A 16,031-nucleotide genomic window follows, 5' to 3' on the forward strand; every position below is an offset into this window, starting at 1 on the left:
AACTTTCAAATAATATTGCAATGGTAGACAAGGAGAGCCCAATAAACTAGAATTTAATTAGTGAGTTTATGTTTTGCTCTTCACTGTTAGAATATATTAAGTAAAACTCTTTCATAGATTTTTAAAATGGAGAGATATATTTCAAGAGTTCATGTAAATTTAGAAGATTACAACTTACCGGTAGTGAAAACCCTAAAATCAACATCTCTGAAATGATAAACATACATAATGTCAGCAAAAAATTAATCTATTTCAACACGTAATAAATATCTGCACATATTGGACACAATTTTATAAAACTTTGTATCATCTCTGCTACCTGTTACCATGAAAAACATGCAAAAAGCATTTATAAGGAGATAATTGCTGTAATGTCAAATATTTTATTCAAAGGGATGAAAAAAATTCACCACAAAAAAGCTATTAAAAATAATTAATGTGACAACATATAGCAGATAATTATTTTTGTTTGCATTCTCTGTGTCTTTATAATAATAAAAAAAACAGCAGCAGACATTGTAAAAACGGCTGTCAAAGTTGAACCACTTCATTCATTTATTAGTCAGTTGTTCAATGCAAGAAAGGTGTAATTATTTAAAAACACTCAGAATATATTAGGTGTTTATAAACAGCAGTGATCAGAAAAGGCAACACAACAAAGCAGACGCTCAGTGCATACATACAGTATATACAACAACTTTGTGCTTTTATTTCCCCACAGCTGTCATTGGCTGTTCAACTTGTAACATTATCAGCATCTTTCTTTAAAGTCAAAAGTTAGCAGAATAATGCATTACGGATACTTTTTTTAACATAAACTTGCTTTTAGTCAATTGAGGTTAGTTAATTTTAAAATTAATCAATTCGATTTAACAGTACAAAGCTACATACATTATAAACAGACTGTATTCTGACCAAAAAACAAAGAAATTCTGCCAGGCAAAATTAAAGATTTAAGGATAATTTGTCAATACCGTCACTATGAATGTGCATAAAGTAAAATAAAAGACAAAAATAAGCTACAGGTGAATTCCCTTCAGTTTTCCAATCAGGACGTTGAGGTGAGTGCAGGGCTGAGTGATATGAGATGAAGTAACATGGGGGATTTCTCAGGCGTTGCTCTTTTCCTCTATTGTAAAGGTTTCCATTGGACCTTTGCTCAGGGCTTTAATGTCTTCCAACAAACTGATGGGGGTCAAGATATGAGAAGAGCCTGTAGAAAGATAAAAATTATTCATGTTGAGTTCCCATTGGCACCAGCAGGGGGCGAAAATAAAAAATAAACTAGGAGGAACAATTAAGCAGGTCATAAAAAGCATGAAAGGGGATCTATTATAGTTAAAATTCATATTTTACATGTTTTTGTTTTTTCATTTTCTTCTCAAATGCTTTTAAAACAGGCCAAGCACTTAAAAATAAACACTCAGCTGCTTTTTGGCAATAAGTTAATGTTTGCTGGTGTCAAACTTTCAGAATGTAAAGTCACAAATTACTACCTAGCAATTTTAACAAAGCCCAACCTATCTCAAGAGGAGCTCCAGCATGTTTGGTCAGTTGGTCAAATTAAGAACTTTTAAAGTTGCTTTTAGATGTTAGAGTTACAAAGTATGTTAAAGCAAATTAAACATTTTAAACATTTTTATTCTTCCACTTGGGTCTCAACTGTTCTAAAAACAGATCAAGAGCTTGAAAAAAATCCTTCTTGCTGTTTTTTTGGAAATTAATTAATGTATTTTGGTGCATGGAATAAGAGCTGTTTCAAAACCTTTCAATTGTTAAGTCACAAAATCAATGGATGCTGCACCATTTACCTTTCAACACCCAAACCCAGCCCAGCCCAGTTACCTAGCAACCCAATTAGAATTCCAGCACATTTGATCAACTGGTATTACTGCTGTCTGTGCCGTACAATGGCTGTTGGAAAAGACAAGAATTTTGATGACCTACTATCCAGAAACCACTTGGTACATTCTTGTTGGTTGTGCAGGAGGCTCCACAAATGCTTTTCAAAGTTTTACAGGGGTATAATTGCACATCTGTTTGAGGTCATTTTCATGTGAAAATGTAAATAGAGTTTGGGGACGTGGCCCACAGGAGCTTATTTGGTTTTAAAGTGACAAGAGGCCCTAAAACAGCTCATTTTAAGAGAGATTTTGTGCTGCTATAATGGACATGGTTCGTATCGCCCATTGACCTACCCTAGCCTGTTCAAGGAAGCACAATAGGTCACATTTAAGGCAAAATTGAAGTTGACTGAATGGCACAAACAGATCAACTCCAGAGAAATAGAGTTGTTTTAAAGAGGAATACTAACCCACGATGACCTCACAGGATTTCACCGCCTGGTTGACCTCGTAAGCGCAGCGCATCTCAGAGTAGGTGATGCCCCCAATAACAAAGATGATGAGGCGTGAACCAGTACGGCGATCATCCTGGGTGCTGCTTTTGTTCCTCTGGCGGGCGCTGAAGAACATACATGTCAGGAAATTTAGGAGTTCAAGCAAAAGAACAAGTCTATTCCAAAAACAAAAGAAAAAACATTTTGGCCCTCAGTCCAGCCAAATAAAAGTTTGTTTAGAGTCACAAATGTTACATGACTGATCATTTTTGAGAAATACCTATGCTAGGTAATGTGCTACTATTTTTAAAGAGCCACTGTTTTTTATTTATTATTATTTTTTACTATCGTTAGGTTTTATGATAAAGCTTTTAAGGATAAAACATTGGTAAAAATCAATACATGTTCTTCAGTGGAATGTTAATATTTGTGGAAACACACCTGTAGATTCCAATATAATGACAAGAAAAAAAATCTAAATATTATTTATACTTTGTGTAATTCCATTCCATGAGAAAGCTGAAAAACTGCTAAAACCTGAATTTGTTATTATATCCTTATTTAAAAATATTAGTTGTTTTATCATTTCTAGCCGGAGTTACTGGGCACCACTGTGGGAGGGCCAAAGAGCCTTAAAGTTACTTTTAAATTAAAATGCAGATCATCAGAGGTGCAAGTAAAAATAAATGAAAAATGAATCCCGGACAAGCCCCCATTTGTTACCAACTTGGCTGATAGTTGGCAACAAAATAGGAGAATCCACAGACAAAACCTGACTTACTCAAATTTATTTGTCAAAAAAACTGTTTGCTGTGAAAATAAGAGATGATTGTCAATAATAGAAAAAACATTACTAACCAAATCACCACATTATAGGGAGGCACAAACATGCCAAACACAAAGCCCTGCATATTCAAAATGTGAAATAAGATCAGACTAAAACTGAAATACTTGTGACTGCTCCTGCCTTTATCTTACCACCTTTACATTTATAAGTGTTTAAAACTGGGTTCTTGTGGTATTAGTTTGCTTAATATCTGGACAATTTTACTTATTATGCCCAATTTTTTGATCTTGCTGTTTTTATGTTGAAATATTTGAATGATGGATATCAATAGTTTTTTCCTGATGACCCACCTGACGGCGCCAGAGCCATTCCAGGCAGCGGGACACTCTGATTGGTGCGGCCAATCTCTGGAGTCCAGTTTGTTCTCCATAGCATCCTGAAAATAATACATTTTTTTACATTATTTTCTGCAATCAGGATGTAAATCTTCTCTGCAGCATACATAAAATAATTTTTACATCAGAAAAATAAATACATGAAGCAGTTTTCAAATTATTTTATTTTTCTAAGATTATAAAGCTCTCCAGACCAACTTTAATTCATGATTTACCCTTTATTTGCTCTAATGGTAGAATACACAGTTTTAATTTCAGGAAAATTTGTAATTAATTTATTAATGCTCTCATGGAGCAAAACCTGAGTATAGACAGTACAGAAAAGTAGCATTTCTATATTGTCAGTTTTCTTTTAACATTAACAATGGAAATTTATTATAATGAGCTACAATTCTTATGTAAAGAAATTTTTCACGATACATGATGCAATAAATGTCGGCCCCTACTACTTACCATATAAAACCAGTCATTTTTAAACTTAATTATGTTAAATGTAAGTATTTAGGTAATGATACGATGAACCTGACCAAAAGGAAGGAAAATTACTAACAAATAGAAACATAGACCTAAGAGAAGGTGAATTTTGTAATAGATTACCATTGGGGGATATCTTTAACTCTCAGTTCCCCACTAATGTCAGCAGAGTGAATTTAAAAAAAGTTCAGAGATGATTTTTACTCTTCCTTTTTCTTTTTACCTGACAGATTTCATAAATTAAAGCCAGGAAAATTGCCAGAAAGCCTGGAAGCTGTGTTTCAGAGTGGATTTTTCTCATTTTTTTCTATAAAGAGTGGTGTGACCAACAGTTTGTTGCGTTTCATTCGCTCTCTAACCTCCATCACGTCTTTGATGACTGGAGTCCATCTGGAAAGGTTGTACGTCTCATCTTGGGATCGATCTCTTCGGGTTGGTTTGCGGGGGAAGAAACTGGGCTGAACACAACAGAACATAGATGAGCAATAAGGTGGTTAAAGTGTGGCCCGGGGGCCATTTGGGGCCCCAGGAATATTTCTGTGCCGTCCACAACTGCTTTTTACAACACTGTAGGGTAACATTTTTCCTCAAAAATGTAAAAAACGAGACAAATAACTTTTCAGCAAGATATTAGAGCTTATTTTAAGCTCTAAAATTATTGCTGTAATTCTACTAAGTATTGACTTAGCAAGGAAGCCAATACTTCCTTACTTTTGATAAAAAAGTACTTGATCCATTGGTACTTTTTCATCAATATTTAGGAATTATCGACTTAAAACAAGCTCCTATTTCTTGTAGTCTTGTGTTATTTTAAGTGAACTAAGATATTTGCATTAGAAAATAGACCAAAAATACTTTTGTTTTTGCAGAGTGGCTCCTCTATTAACCTCATTACCAGATTTTTAGCAGTGTTTCACTGAGAAGTAGCTCCTACAATGATCTCAGCAGATTAACAAATTCACCAGGTGTTTGCCAAATGCTGGTGGCTAGTCTGAAGGAGCTGCACCTCCAAGGCGGGGCTTGGTCCAACCAGGCGTTTTGAACAGCTGCAGTTTGAATATGAAGTATTTCAAGGACGTTATGCAGAAATCCAGTACTTTCCTAATTGAAATTCAATCATTTTCAAGCACCTGTTCGAATCCTGAAATTACAGGTTCTGAGCTCCAAACGGAATAAAAACGTCATTTTTTATTTTTAAATGACAGGTTAGAGTGAAAGGATAAAAGTTTTTCTCATACCGATGTGATGATGGGGACGCCCAGTTCTTTCCAGTTCAGGATAAACTCTCGTTCGTCCTCGATTTTAACGTGCTGGATAAATTTGTTCAGGTTTTCATCTGTCGTTCCTGTTTACACAAAACAAAGCAGAATCAATAAAACATCGATTCAACATTTTACAAAACATAAAACAAACCGTGCTGTACTAATTCCTTGCAGTCAATGGAGGCTGGGCTTTGCAGGGTGAGTTGAATGTTTTACCGCTCAGGCTGAAGATGTAGAGCAGCACGGCTCTAATCTTGTCATGTTTGCTGAACGGGTTGAGCAGCACCGGCAGCAGAGTCCTCATTGGGTCTTTCACCTTTGTCCCTTCCACGTCAGAACCGACAGCGAGGTCCTACACAAGAAAGACAAACATTTAACCTCCTAAAAATACAAATATTATCCAACGGGTGTAAAACTGAGGGCGCGTGGGCCACATCAGGTACGCTGTAGCTTCTTATGTGGTCCTCTGGACACCACAAGGACATGATAAAATATTATTTTATTAAAATATTTGATCAAATCAAAGCAGTCTTTATCCCTTTACTGCCAAATTACATCAATCAGTCTCTCCAGCTTTCCACAATTTTATGATTTACTTATCTTAGGGATGCACAAAATATCTGGACGAACATTTTTTAACATGTCGGTATCAAACCGATAAATAAAACTGGGGCGATATGAACAACCAATATTTGTTGTTATCTTTTTATAATCCAAAAGTCCCAAAACAGTAGTAAAAAATATAAAGTATTGGTAAATATCAGTTACTGGACATAACAGCAATACTAACATCAGCTATAGGTCAAAACTTTTATATCGATGCCTCCCTAATTCATTTAATTTTCCTTTTGGATCAATAAAGTATTTTTGAAATTCACTGTGCCAATTTGTAATTGTGACTTTGTTGCTAGTTTTGTGCAAAAATGCTCAGACATTGGGTTAAAGTTATACTAACTCAAACCTCCAGGTGGCAGTATTTCTTACTTCTACTCCAACTCTGCCTCAATCTTACTTGACTTCAAGTCAAAGCAGCGTTTCTTAATTCCGGTCCTCACGCCCCCCTGCCCTGCATGTTTTAGGTGTTTCCCTGCTGCCACACACGTGGATTGAATCTATGGGTGATTAACAGGCTTCTGCAGCTCTTGATGGTGATGCAATGATTAAAATCAGCTGTTCTGGAATAGAACCACATCTAAAACATGCAGAGCAGGGGGGCCTGAAGACTGGAATTGAGAAACACTGAGTTAAAGTATGTGATTCATGCAGCGAGCAACAAAACATCACATTCCTGCAACATTTTTTGCAAATATGTACAATTAGCACCAGAGAATGAGAGATTCTGATTACAAAAATGTATAAAACAATTACAGAATTCTGTAGGGGTAGATCAGTGTGAAAAGATGTTCAGTATTTAATTTAAATAGTCATCAAATGCAGACACAGATAATTATTATTATTTTAAGTTTATTAATGGGTTTTATCAACACATTCTGGCACAACCGGCCCTTTAAGAACATTTAGGATCTTGGTATTTTCCAAAATGAAAATGAGTCTGACAAACCCTGTTCTGGAACTAAAATGAGGAATTAAATGGCCGGGTAATTTCTCACACAAGTGTAATGTAAGAGAACATTTTGAAACATAATTTCACATAAACCACAGGCAAAATTCAGGAACAGAAACAAGAAGCCAAGTGACACACGTCTGTGGAAACGTACAGCCAGGAAAAGGAAGAGAAGATTTTGTCTTTCAATTCTATGCAAACTACAGGATAATAAAAATACAAGCATAAAAACCATTTAAATTAGTAAAAAAACAAAACCTTGTTAGTATAGTTTTTGACACTTTCCACTTCCTGTATATAATTTCCATCCAATCTTCTGGATTTTTCACTAATAGGCCACTTTTTTCAAGCTATTCACAACTGCTAAAAGAAAACATCTTCTAAAAAACAAATGAATTAATAAAGTGGAAAAAGTATTTGTATAAACTTAATTCACGCTAAATTACTAGAGAAAACTTGCAAAACCAAATAATTGAAAAGTGGGGTTGAGCCTTTATCGTATCGTTAATCATTTATCATGAAAGATTTTTCATAAGATTTTTGATTGATTGATCACAATTAATAAAAAAAATAATTTCTTTCTTCTCTATTTTAATTTTCTCAACTTTTTCCATGACAGCATCAATAAAAACCAATAAATTTGATTAAATGAAGTCTCCATATTTAGGTCAGTGATATAAGTCGTACTTCTGTAAGTAAGTGGCGGGCTGAAGAAACTTATTTCAAGAGGAAATGTTTTTCAAAAGCAGCATTTTTTTGTGATGCTATGAATTCTGTGCCTAAAAAAGACAGTATATTGTTTTTTTTATCATAATTTTTATGGCTATCACAATAGTTCTACAAAATATTGTGAAAAAACTCTAAGTCCATATCGCCCTTCCTTATCAAAGAGTCATATCAAAACAAAGGAAGAGCGTTAATGCTAACATTAGCATGCTAACATTAGCACTATGCATTCTGCATAATACATAGTGCAGAATACATAGAATACATGTTGTAAGCTTTGTAACACAAAGCTTTGTGTTGTAAGCTTTGTGCTTACAACACACAGGTATACATGTGTACCCAGTTTCTCTGGATTGAAATGATACATGAAGAAATGTTATAGCAGCTTCCTGAAACCATGGGAATCCAATGTTTGAGTGGAGAAATGTTCAGTAATGTCTGTGTAGCTGAAGTACCGATTCATAAAAATAAACACCTGAGACATCTAGGACCGTTAAGATAATTTTATCTGAACCAATTAGTGGGTGTAGAATGCAAGAATTTAGCATAATTTCAAAATCAACCACAGTAAGTCCAGACAGACCTGCTCAGCTTTGCAGAGTTTCTCCACATTGTTTGAGAAATGTTTCATGCAGTCCTCAGCCAACTGCAGGTGAATCGTTTTCTAGTTGGGATCAAAACAACAGTTTTTATTTATTATTCTGAGATTCATTTATTATTACTTGTCCTTTATATTTACAGCTGCATCATGAATGAAATAAAGTTCTCATACCTCGGTGAGCTGCTTACGGAATGAGGGCATCTTCTTCATCATTTGTGCCAAGTTGCTTATTGTGATCTGAAAGGATTACACAAAAGTTTCAATTAGCAAATTACACCAGCCCTGTTTAGTCCAATATAACTAAACTATAGTTTGATTAAATAACTCTAACTTGGAAACCTTGGTTCGTTTGGGAAGTCGTGAATCAAACTGAAGCAAACCAAAAACACAAATTCCAGTCCACCTACAAATCTCGGTCTCGGTTCGGTTGAAGTGAGCTCTTTAGCGGTTTGAATGCATATATGAATGCCAAGCGGACTAAAGACCGCTCCAAAAGCAGCAAGCAGACTACAACGCAGGGTATTCTGGGTAAATACAACTAAAACAAATGTGCTAGTGTAGCACTAAGAGCAGAAATGGCTTCTGTTTTTTTTATTTTTTTACCAAAGATGGAGAAAGAGAAATCCTACAACTGTCTGCTCCAATTTTGTTTACATTTTGTGACAAAGTTAGTTTAAATCATATCTTCTTCAGAGGGTTTTATGTTGTTTCCTGTAGTGGTTCGTGGCACAGCGCCCCCACAGGCAAGGAGGGAAACAGGTTTCGCAATTGGTTGTTTTAGTTTGACGCAGTGCAGTGTGAAAGTGAACTACAGCAAATGAAAATGTAACAAACATTGTACTTTTTATCCCCAATCAAACCGAATCTACCAAAGTATCAGGTATGAAATTCCTCAGATTAAAACAAGTAGAGAAGTTATAGAAACGGTAGGAGCTCCAGCTATTTACCTTCCCATCAGGCTGTTTCTTATTGGCAGATATTTCCTTCACCATCTTAGGGATCTGTCTATAACAAGGCAAAAACAAAGAAAAGAAATAAATAAGGAGAACCAGATCATGATGTACCGGTAAGCTGAACGTTGGGGAGACTTACTCCGAAACCTCGGCGATGTGATTGTGCCGTAGCCTCACCCACAGCATGTCGTCCTCGTTCAGCAGGGCTTGCTTCTCCAAGCCGTCTTTGGCCTTGTACCTGAATGAGTTCATCCACACAGCTGCGTTTAGCTGGGAGTCAGGAAATGGTGTGGCTGGGAGCTGGAGTTAGGTAAAGCTTTACCTGTAGGTGTCATTCTGGATATCAATGAGGTCGTAGGCCATGGCCTGGTAGGTGAGCTCATGGAGGATGGGGCTTACAGGGTCAAAACCTCTTTCTACTATCAGCAGCTGGGCCTGTGTCTTCTCCTGCCAGCAGAGGGAAAGTCAACCATTAAAGATCACCTGTTATGCGTCATTGAGCAGGTTAGGATATCTCTATTTAAAACGTTATTTTATATACAAAATCCTTCTTAGTCAGATTTCAATCTGCTCAGTTCTGCCTCAATGCTTACACTCATATGTGAAAATGGCTGCAAAAATATATGCAATTACACCACCATAGATCTTTGAAAAGCTTTAGTGGAGCCTCCTCCACAACCAACAAGAATGCAGCAAGTGGTTCCAGCAGCCATTTTCCAGCGCATACATAACGTGCTTGAGTTCCACTTGGGTTGCTAGGTAACGGGGCTGGGCTCAGCTGGGGTTGCTAGGTAACACCGCATTGCCCATAAAATGTGACATAATAACCTGGAGGTTTTTGAAACTTTTGTCAAAAAACAGCTGGGCGTCTTTTTTGTTTGTTTGTTTGTTTTTAAGCATTTAGGCTGTTTTTTAGAAGCAGTTGAGACCCAAATGCAAGTACAAAAACATGCAAAATGTGAATTTTTGCATAACAGTTCGCCTTTAAAGCACCTGATTTACTTGTAAAAACAGTTTAATGTTTGGCAATGATGCACGTTTTACCCGCAGATTTCTGGGAAAAATACAGCTTCAGGCAAAAGAATAAATGTTACAATCCACACAGATGGGCGTGAAAAACAAGACTCAGATTTACTCCCAAGGCTAAGGCCTGGCTTAGTTTCTGTTATTCTTTGTTCGGCAGACGTCTCACCTTTTTCTTCCCACTGTCGTCCAACTCGTAGTGTCTGGTCAGCTTGTTGTCCACCAGCTCTGCTAGCGTTTTGGCGTTCATCATGTTGTTGTCTCTAGATACAAGACATACTGTTACATGCAGGAGTCGCGTATGAGACGTAAACAAGATAAAAAGTTATTAGTCAGTCAGCTACTTAAGACTTTGCTGAAACATTTTGAGCTCATTTTCAAAAAGTAAAAAGAAATCCAAAAGCACTTCTCAATTCCTATCACATAAACCTCAAAGCCAGTGTCAGATTTTTTTTTTTTTTATTGAATTTCTGTGGCGTTTGTTAAAGGAATCGTTTGGTATTGCATTTCAGACAGTAAAATCTTTATTTTCTTATTTAAAAAAGGAACTTAATTTGTTTAATTGGATCTTTTAATGTATTTCTAATATTCTATAAAAATACTTAATTGCAAAGTATTTTTGAACTTGAATAGATTGATCAATAACTAAAATAGTTGTAATAGACAAAGCCACAACTGCAGTTTTAGTAAACAGAAATAAGTCTATATCAAAGAATTAAGCTAATTTTGCTCAAACCAGCTTGATTCTTTAAGCTCCAGAAAACCTACTCACTTAGATGTCTGAAGGTATTTTTTGTATTTTTTAGTACGTTTTTGTACAAAACCCTTGACAATATCTAAGATTGTCACAAAAGATAGTAAACTACTAAAAATGCTAATTTGTTTCAAGAATAGCACTGACTTGTTAACTATATAAAAAAGGCATTTGAAATAACAACAAAACAGCCAACAGTCCAGCAGCCATTTTATAGCATATAAAACCAACTGACCGGAGTTCTGCTTAGGTTGCTAGGTAACGGGGCTGGGCTTAGCTGGCGTTGCTAGGAAACAGCAACTCCAGCAGGACAGTTCAAATTAACATATTTTTAGGAATTTTATTTGTTGTTTTAAAATCCTTCTCTTATCCTTATAAAATGTGGAATACATAAAGTGTTGCAGCCTTTTAAGTTTTAAAACCAACATTTTTCAAGAACAATCTGGAGCGGCAACATGTGGTTCGGTTTCTGGTTCCGACTTTATAGTTTGAGAAAACATATATGCTTTATTTCTTGCAAAAGTATAGACAAAATAATAACTAAAATTCTCTTATAACTTAGATGAAAACAAAAGTTAACTTAATCTGATGTTCAAAAGGTGGTCAAAACCGTCATCACACCAAACATTTACCAAACTAAAGTCATCCAACCCCTGGTGTGTCCATAATCAATTAAATTAATAGGAAGGTATAAAAGTTATCAAAGTGATCTAAACAGTACCAAATAAAAAAAAAATATTACAGATTTTGGTTCTAAACTAAGTGAAGTATATTATAATTGACCAAAGAAAAACTAAATGGATGGAACTTATTTATGATTTAGAAAAATTCAACATAAATGACCACAAGATAAAGTACTGAAATACTTTCCATGTTTCTTACTGACCTGGAAATGATTAAAACTGTTCAATAGACTGTAGCAACTCAGAAAACATTCCTTTAACGGGAAGCGCTCATAACAAAACAAGTGATATCTATTAGAACCTTCGCCTGAAACTTTCTGGCAAGTTTGGAAACACGTTTAAAAGAAATCCAACAAAAGACGAAGCTGTGCTTAGGGGCTGAGATGTGCTGTAACCTAAGCAGAGAAACCGATTCTTCTCTGCTTACTTCTTGTATCTGATCCCCGGATACTCGTTCAGCGTGGCACACAGGGTGACGAGCTGGTCTGCCAGAGTCTCCAATGTCTTGCTTTTGTCCTGACTGTGAGGACTGTAGATTCTCCGGAAAGCCCCCGGATCGTCACATGTGAACACCTGAAAGCCACGCAGGAGCAAATTGGGATCAGGTGGAAAATCACTGAAAAGATGGTTATTTTTTCAGATATTCAAATGTTAAAAAGGGAAGCTCATTATTTTAGATTTATTACACAGATTCAGTATTTATGTCCAATAATTTTGATAATTATGCTAAGGTAAGCTTACCACAATAAGCAATAAATCAATTAATCGTATGATCAATTAAGTTGAGCCAAATAATTTTAATTTAGACAACAGTCATTAAAGAGATGCTATCATTGAAAAGCTGCCGTTTTGAAGAAGTTAGTTTGCACTACCTGCCCTTTTTGCCTGTTTTCCCTGTCGAAGCTGAATTATTAATATTTGGTTAAAGACACTTCATAATTATTTTTTAATAATTGTTGTTTAGTTTATTTGGGGAATTTAAAATGTTTTCCAGTGTTTGGAAACTGAAGGGTTTTTTTTATATTTGTGAGGTCATACTTGCATAAACATGCCAGTATTATTATTATTATTATTATTATTATTATTATATTAATTGAGAATTGTCTGAAAATGACAATACTATTATTCATTGATATAAAATTTAATGTTCAGTAAAACTCTATCATGACAGATCTAATTACATCTAATCACAACCTTTTTCTTATTTGTCTTAGTTTAATGATGTGAGAAAATCACCATTTTCTACTTATTGAGTCAGTATTTAATACACCTAATAAAAAATAAATAGTTATGTGCTTTTTATATATTCTGAATGTTATGAAAAAGGTAGCCCTTTGTGTTATGGAGAGATGCTCTTGACACAGTAGAAAACTCATGTTTTCAAGAAAATGGCTGCTTATCATTTATTCGACTGATAAGACAAATTGATTTTAGATTAACTCATTAATCCATAATATGCATCCCTAGATGCAACAGTTGTAGTCCATAATCCTTGAATGTTGAATAGGTTTTGTTTGAAAAGACTTTTACTTTTAAATCACACTTTTTTCTTCCACTCAATTTCCTATCAATACAGCTGTCTGAACAGCCAGCTTCTTCTCCAGTGACGTAAAGAAGTCAAAGTTTGGGTTTTGCACCAGCTGAAACTCTGACAAGATTCTGATTCATTTTAATTTCTAAAACCAGATTAAAACACAGAAATTGTAATAGAAAGCAGACAGGAAACCTAAATGCAGAGACATTTCTTTCATTATTAAAAAGCAGGAAGCACACAAGATTGTTACATCAGAACTTTAAGCAACCAACACCCTTAATTTCCCTCAGAGGATAAAAATGCGTCTTTCTCTGTGTTATCTAAGCACATTACAACCTGCTATGTTTTCAAGAAAAATAAATCCCTAAGAATAAAAAGAGGAACCAATTATTAAAAATTACTACAAAAGTAAGCTGAAACCATTTACCTGTGCTTCTTGTGGTAAGAAGGAAATGTTTATTTCCTTGCAGACCCGTATGTGCTTTGCACAGGAACCCTTCATCTTGTTGAAGAGGTCATCTGGACAGTCTGTGGAAACCAGAAAAAACTGTCAACTTCAACCCTGACATCCAGAAACATCTTTTTATATAACCTGTAGGTTACTTACAGTCTGTAAAATAAACATAAGCTGATTTGTATTTGGGTTTGGACTTGAAGTCAGCTATAAAGGCTTCCACACACTGAAAACAAGAAATTTTCAGTCAAAATTCTTTAATAATGAGTTTATGCTGTTATATTAGGGTTATTACGGTAAACCTTGGAGATTGGTGTCATGAAGTAGATGGCCTTCATTTCAGTGACAGGCTCCCTGCTTCTGAACAGATCCTCCACAACTAAACAGAGAAGACATTAACGTCAGAAAAAGGCATCAAACAACAACATGTGTTTTAAACTCAAGGTGCAGGGGCCAAATCTGCACCGCCATAGCTTCCTATGTGGCCCTCTAGACTCCAGGGGAGCAGAAACATTCAAGATAACAGTTACATGATAAAATATTATTTCATCAATCAAATGAAAGTCGTTTTTATCTGCATACTGGCAAATTATATCAATCAGTTCCTCCAGTTTGTTGCAATTCTGAAATGAAAATCACCAGATTATTTTTGTTATGCAAGTTTACTCCAAATTTTCTGCGAAAATATCAAAAACCCTGGGTTTACGTGATGCTACCTCCCACCTGCAGGTTGCAGTATTTCTTACTTCTACTACACTGTCGCTTCAGCCTAATCAACAAAATCACTTTTACTGTCTTATATGCAAGCAAATTTTTGAACTGCCTTGTTGCTGAAAATGTGCTATGTTAATAAAATGACCTTACCTTCAGGCCTAATCAACTCTTACTTCACAATCTTTATGAATTATCTCTTTTACAACAAAGTCTGAAAGTAAATATCATAACCTACTTGTTATCCTCTCCTCCATCAGGTCTGACATTTTGCAGCAGGACGAGAGAAGCTTGGTGGTGAATGGGTCTAAAATCAGAATCTGTGAACAGAAATTCAAAACAAACAGTAAATACCAATTCTGGCCGAAATTACTGTTGCACAGTCAAGTCTAAAAGTTTGTTTTGAGTCATAATATATGGAAAGTTTCTGTTCCTACCTTCCATACTTCAGATTTTTTGCAGTCTGCAATTATTGTGTCTTTTATTCCTGCAGAAACACAGAATATCAGTTATCACACAAAACCAAAAGCCAACATGCTGAGTGCAAAATTCCAGTTGGTAAATGTTATGGCAATATTTAGATAATATTATGTATAATCAACAATTATGATCTAAACAAATACTTTGGTCTTTATCTAATCTAAAATATGTATTTTTTTTATTTTAAAAACCTCATCCTACACAGTTGATTATTTCTTTTTAATCTGAGTATTATTAATTAATATTTCTAATAACTTCAGTTTATTTTTGTTACGGTTAATTTGGCCTTTTATATATGGTGTCCTATTCTATTTTTATATACTTCGCTTACCTTTGTGTGATTCTGAATTACTTAATTTGCCTTTCACTTTGCTCAATCAAAAACTTTCACTGTCACTAAAGAGAGATTGAAGCATAAAACTTTAGAATATATTTCAACGTTAGATTATGCTTTTCAAAGTAAAGTTTTTTTGTTCTTTTAATGTCTGTCCATTAATCTGTGTAAAGCCCTACAGATTCCCCGGAAGATCAATGCTACTATGTAAACAGATCACCAGACTTTGTTATTTTATGTAAAGCACTTTAAAATGCCTTGTTGCTGAAATGTGCTAAACAAATACAATTTGATCGATTGATTCAATACAACAACAAACCCTGCTCGTTCTCCTTCATCAAGCTCCATTATTAACCAATATTGATTGGATATTCATTCAACGGGAAGTTAGGAGGAGAAAAGAAAATGATTATTTCAACGCTGTCAGGCATATAATCCAACAAACATTGCTTTTCCAAATGGCTACAAAAGTTTTATTAATAAAGAAACTCGCTAATCTCAGCCATCTTGCTTTGTTATCACAACGTGCTAATCTTTAATCGGAGCAAACTTGTGGAGGTGACAGCAAGTTTGTTTCTGTCAGTCGTGTTTTTTTCTTGGGGAATAAGGTGGGGCTTCAACCGACATACAAAAGGACTTTACGGCCGCTACTTTTAGACAAAAATCGGAAAATTAATCAGCACAATTATCGAGTCAAGTTTACGTAAAGTATAAATGCGTAAAAACAGTAGGGAAACTTACTTTTCCAAACTATTCGCTTAAGCCCGTGATCCGAGACTGCTGCCATCTTGTTTTGCTCTCTTTTTTTTTTTTTTCCACTGTTGCGCCTCTTTTTCCGGTCGGTTTGACGCACGTTAATTGCGTCACAAAGGGCGCGACGGGTGACGCTGTAGTTTTTTTAATTGAACCTGAAGGGGAAACAAAATTACAGACGCGCTTTGATATGTTTTATGCTTCT

General features: G+C 35.2%; 1 protein-coding gene across 1 annotated transcript; it reads right to left on the reverse strand.

Annotated features, from left to right (window-relative positions):
- Positions 1–526: 526 nt before the first annotated feature.
- Positions 527–15,896, reverse strand: stxbp3 (syntaxin binding protein 3). Its single transcript, XM_044129799.1, has 19 exons — positions 15,815–15,896; positions 14,697–14,746; positions 14,498–14,579; positions 13,851–13,927; positions 13,702–13,774; positions 13,522–13,622; positions 11,988–12,133; positions 10,293–10,386; positions 9,423–9,547; positions 9,240–9,338; positions 9,095–9,152; positions 8,319–8,384; positions 8,130–8,210; positions 5,473–5,608; positions 5,233–5,339; positions 4,354–4,452; positions 3,476–3,561; positions 2,315–2,463; positions 527–1,213 (listed from the first exon to the last, which is right to left on the reverse strand). The coding sequence occupies exons 1-19, from the start codon at positions 15,858–15,860 to the stop codon at positions 1,110–1,112; spliced, it is 1,779 nt and encodes a 592-aa protein (XP_043985734.1). The 5' UTR covers positions 15,861–15,896; the 3' UTR covers positions 527–1,109.
- Between the last annotated feature and the right edge of the window lie 135 nt (positions 15,897–16,031).

Source organism: Gambusia affinis, linkage group LG10 (genome assembly GCF_019740435.1).
Source record: "Gambusia affinis linkage group LG10, SWU_Gaff_1.0, whole genome shotgun sequence".
Lineage (NCBI taxonomy): Eukaryota > Metazoa > Chordata > Actinopteri > Cyprinodontiformes > Poeciliidae > Gambusia > Gambusia affinis.

Excerpts from the sequence above, each read along its gene's own strand:
- stxbp3 (XM_044129799.1), bottom strand. The coding sequence starts at position 15,860 with ATGGCAGCAGTCTCGGATCACGGGCTTAAGCGAATAGTTTGGAAAA. Across the intron at positions 3,562-4,353 it reads TCATCAAAGACGTGATGGAG|GATGCTATGGAGAACAAACT; the intron begins GTTAGAGAGCGA and ends TATTATTTTCAG. Across the intron at positions 2,464-3,475 it reads AATGGCTCTGGCGCCGTCAG|CGCCCGCCAGAGGAACAAAA; the intron begins GTGGGTCATCAG and ends TATGTTCTTCAG.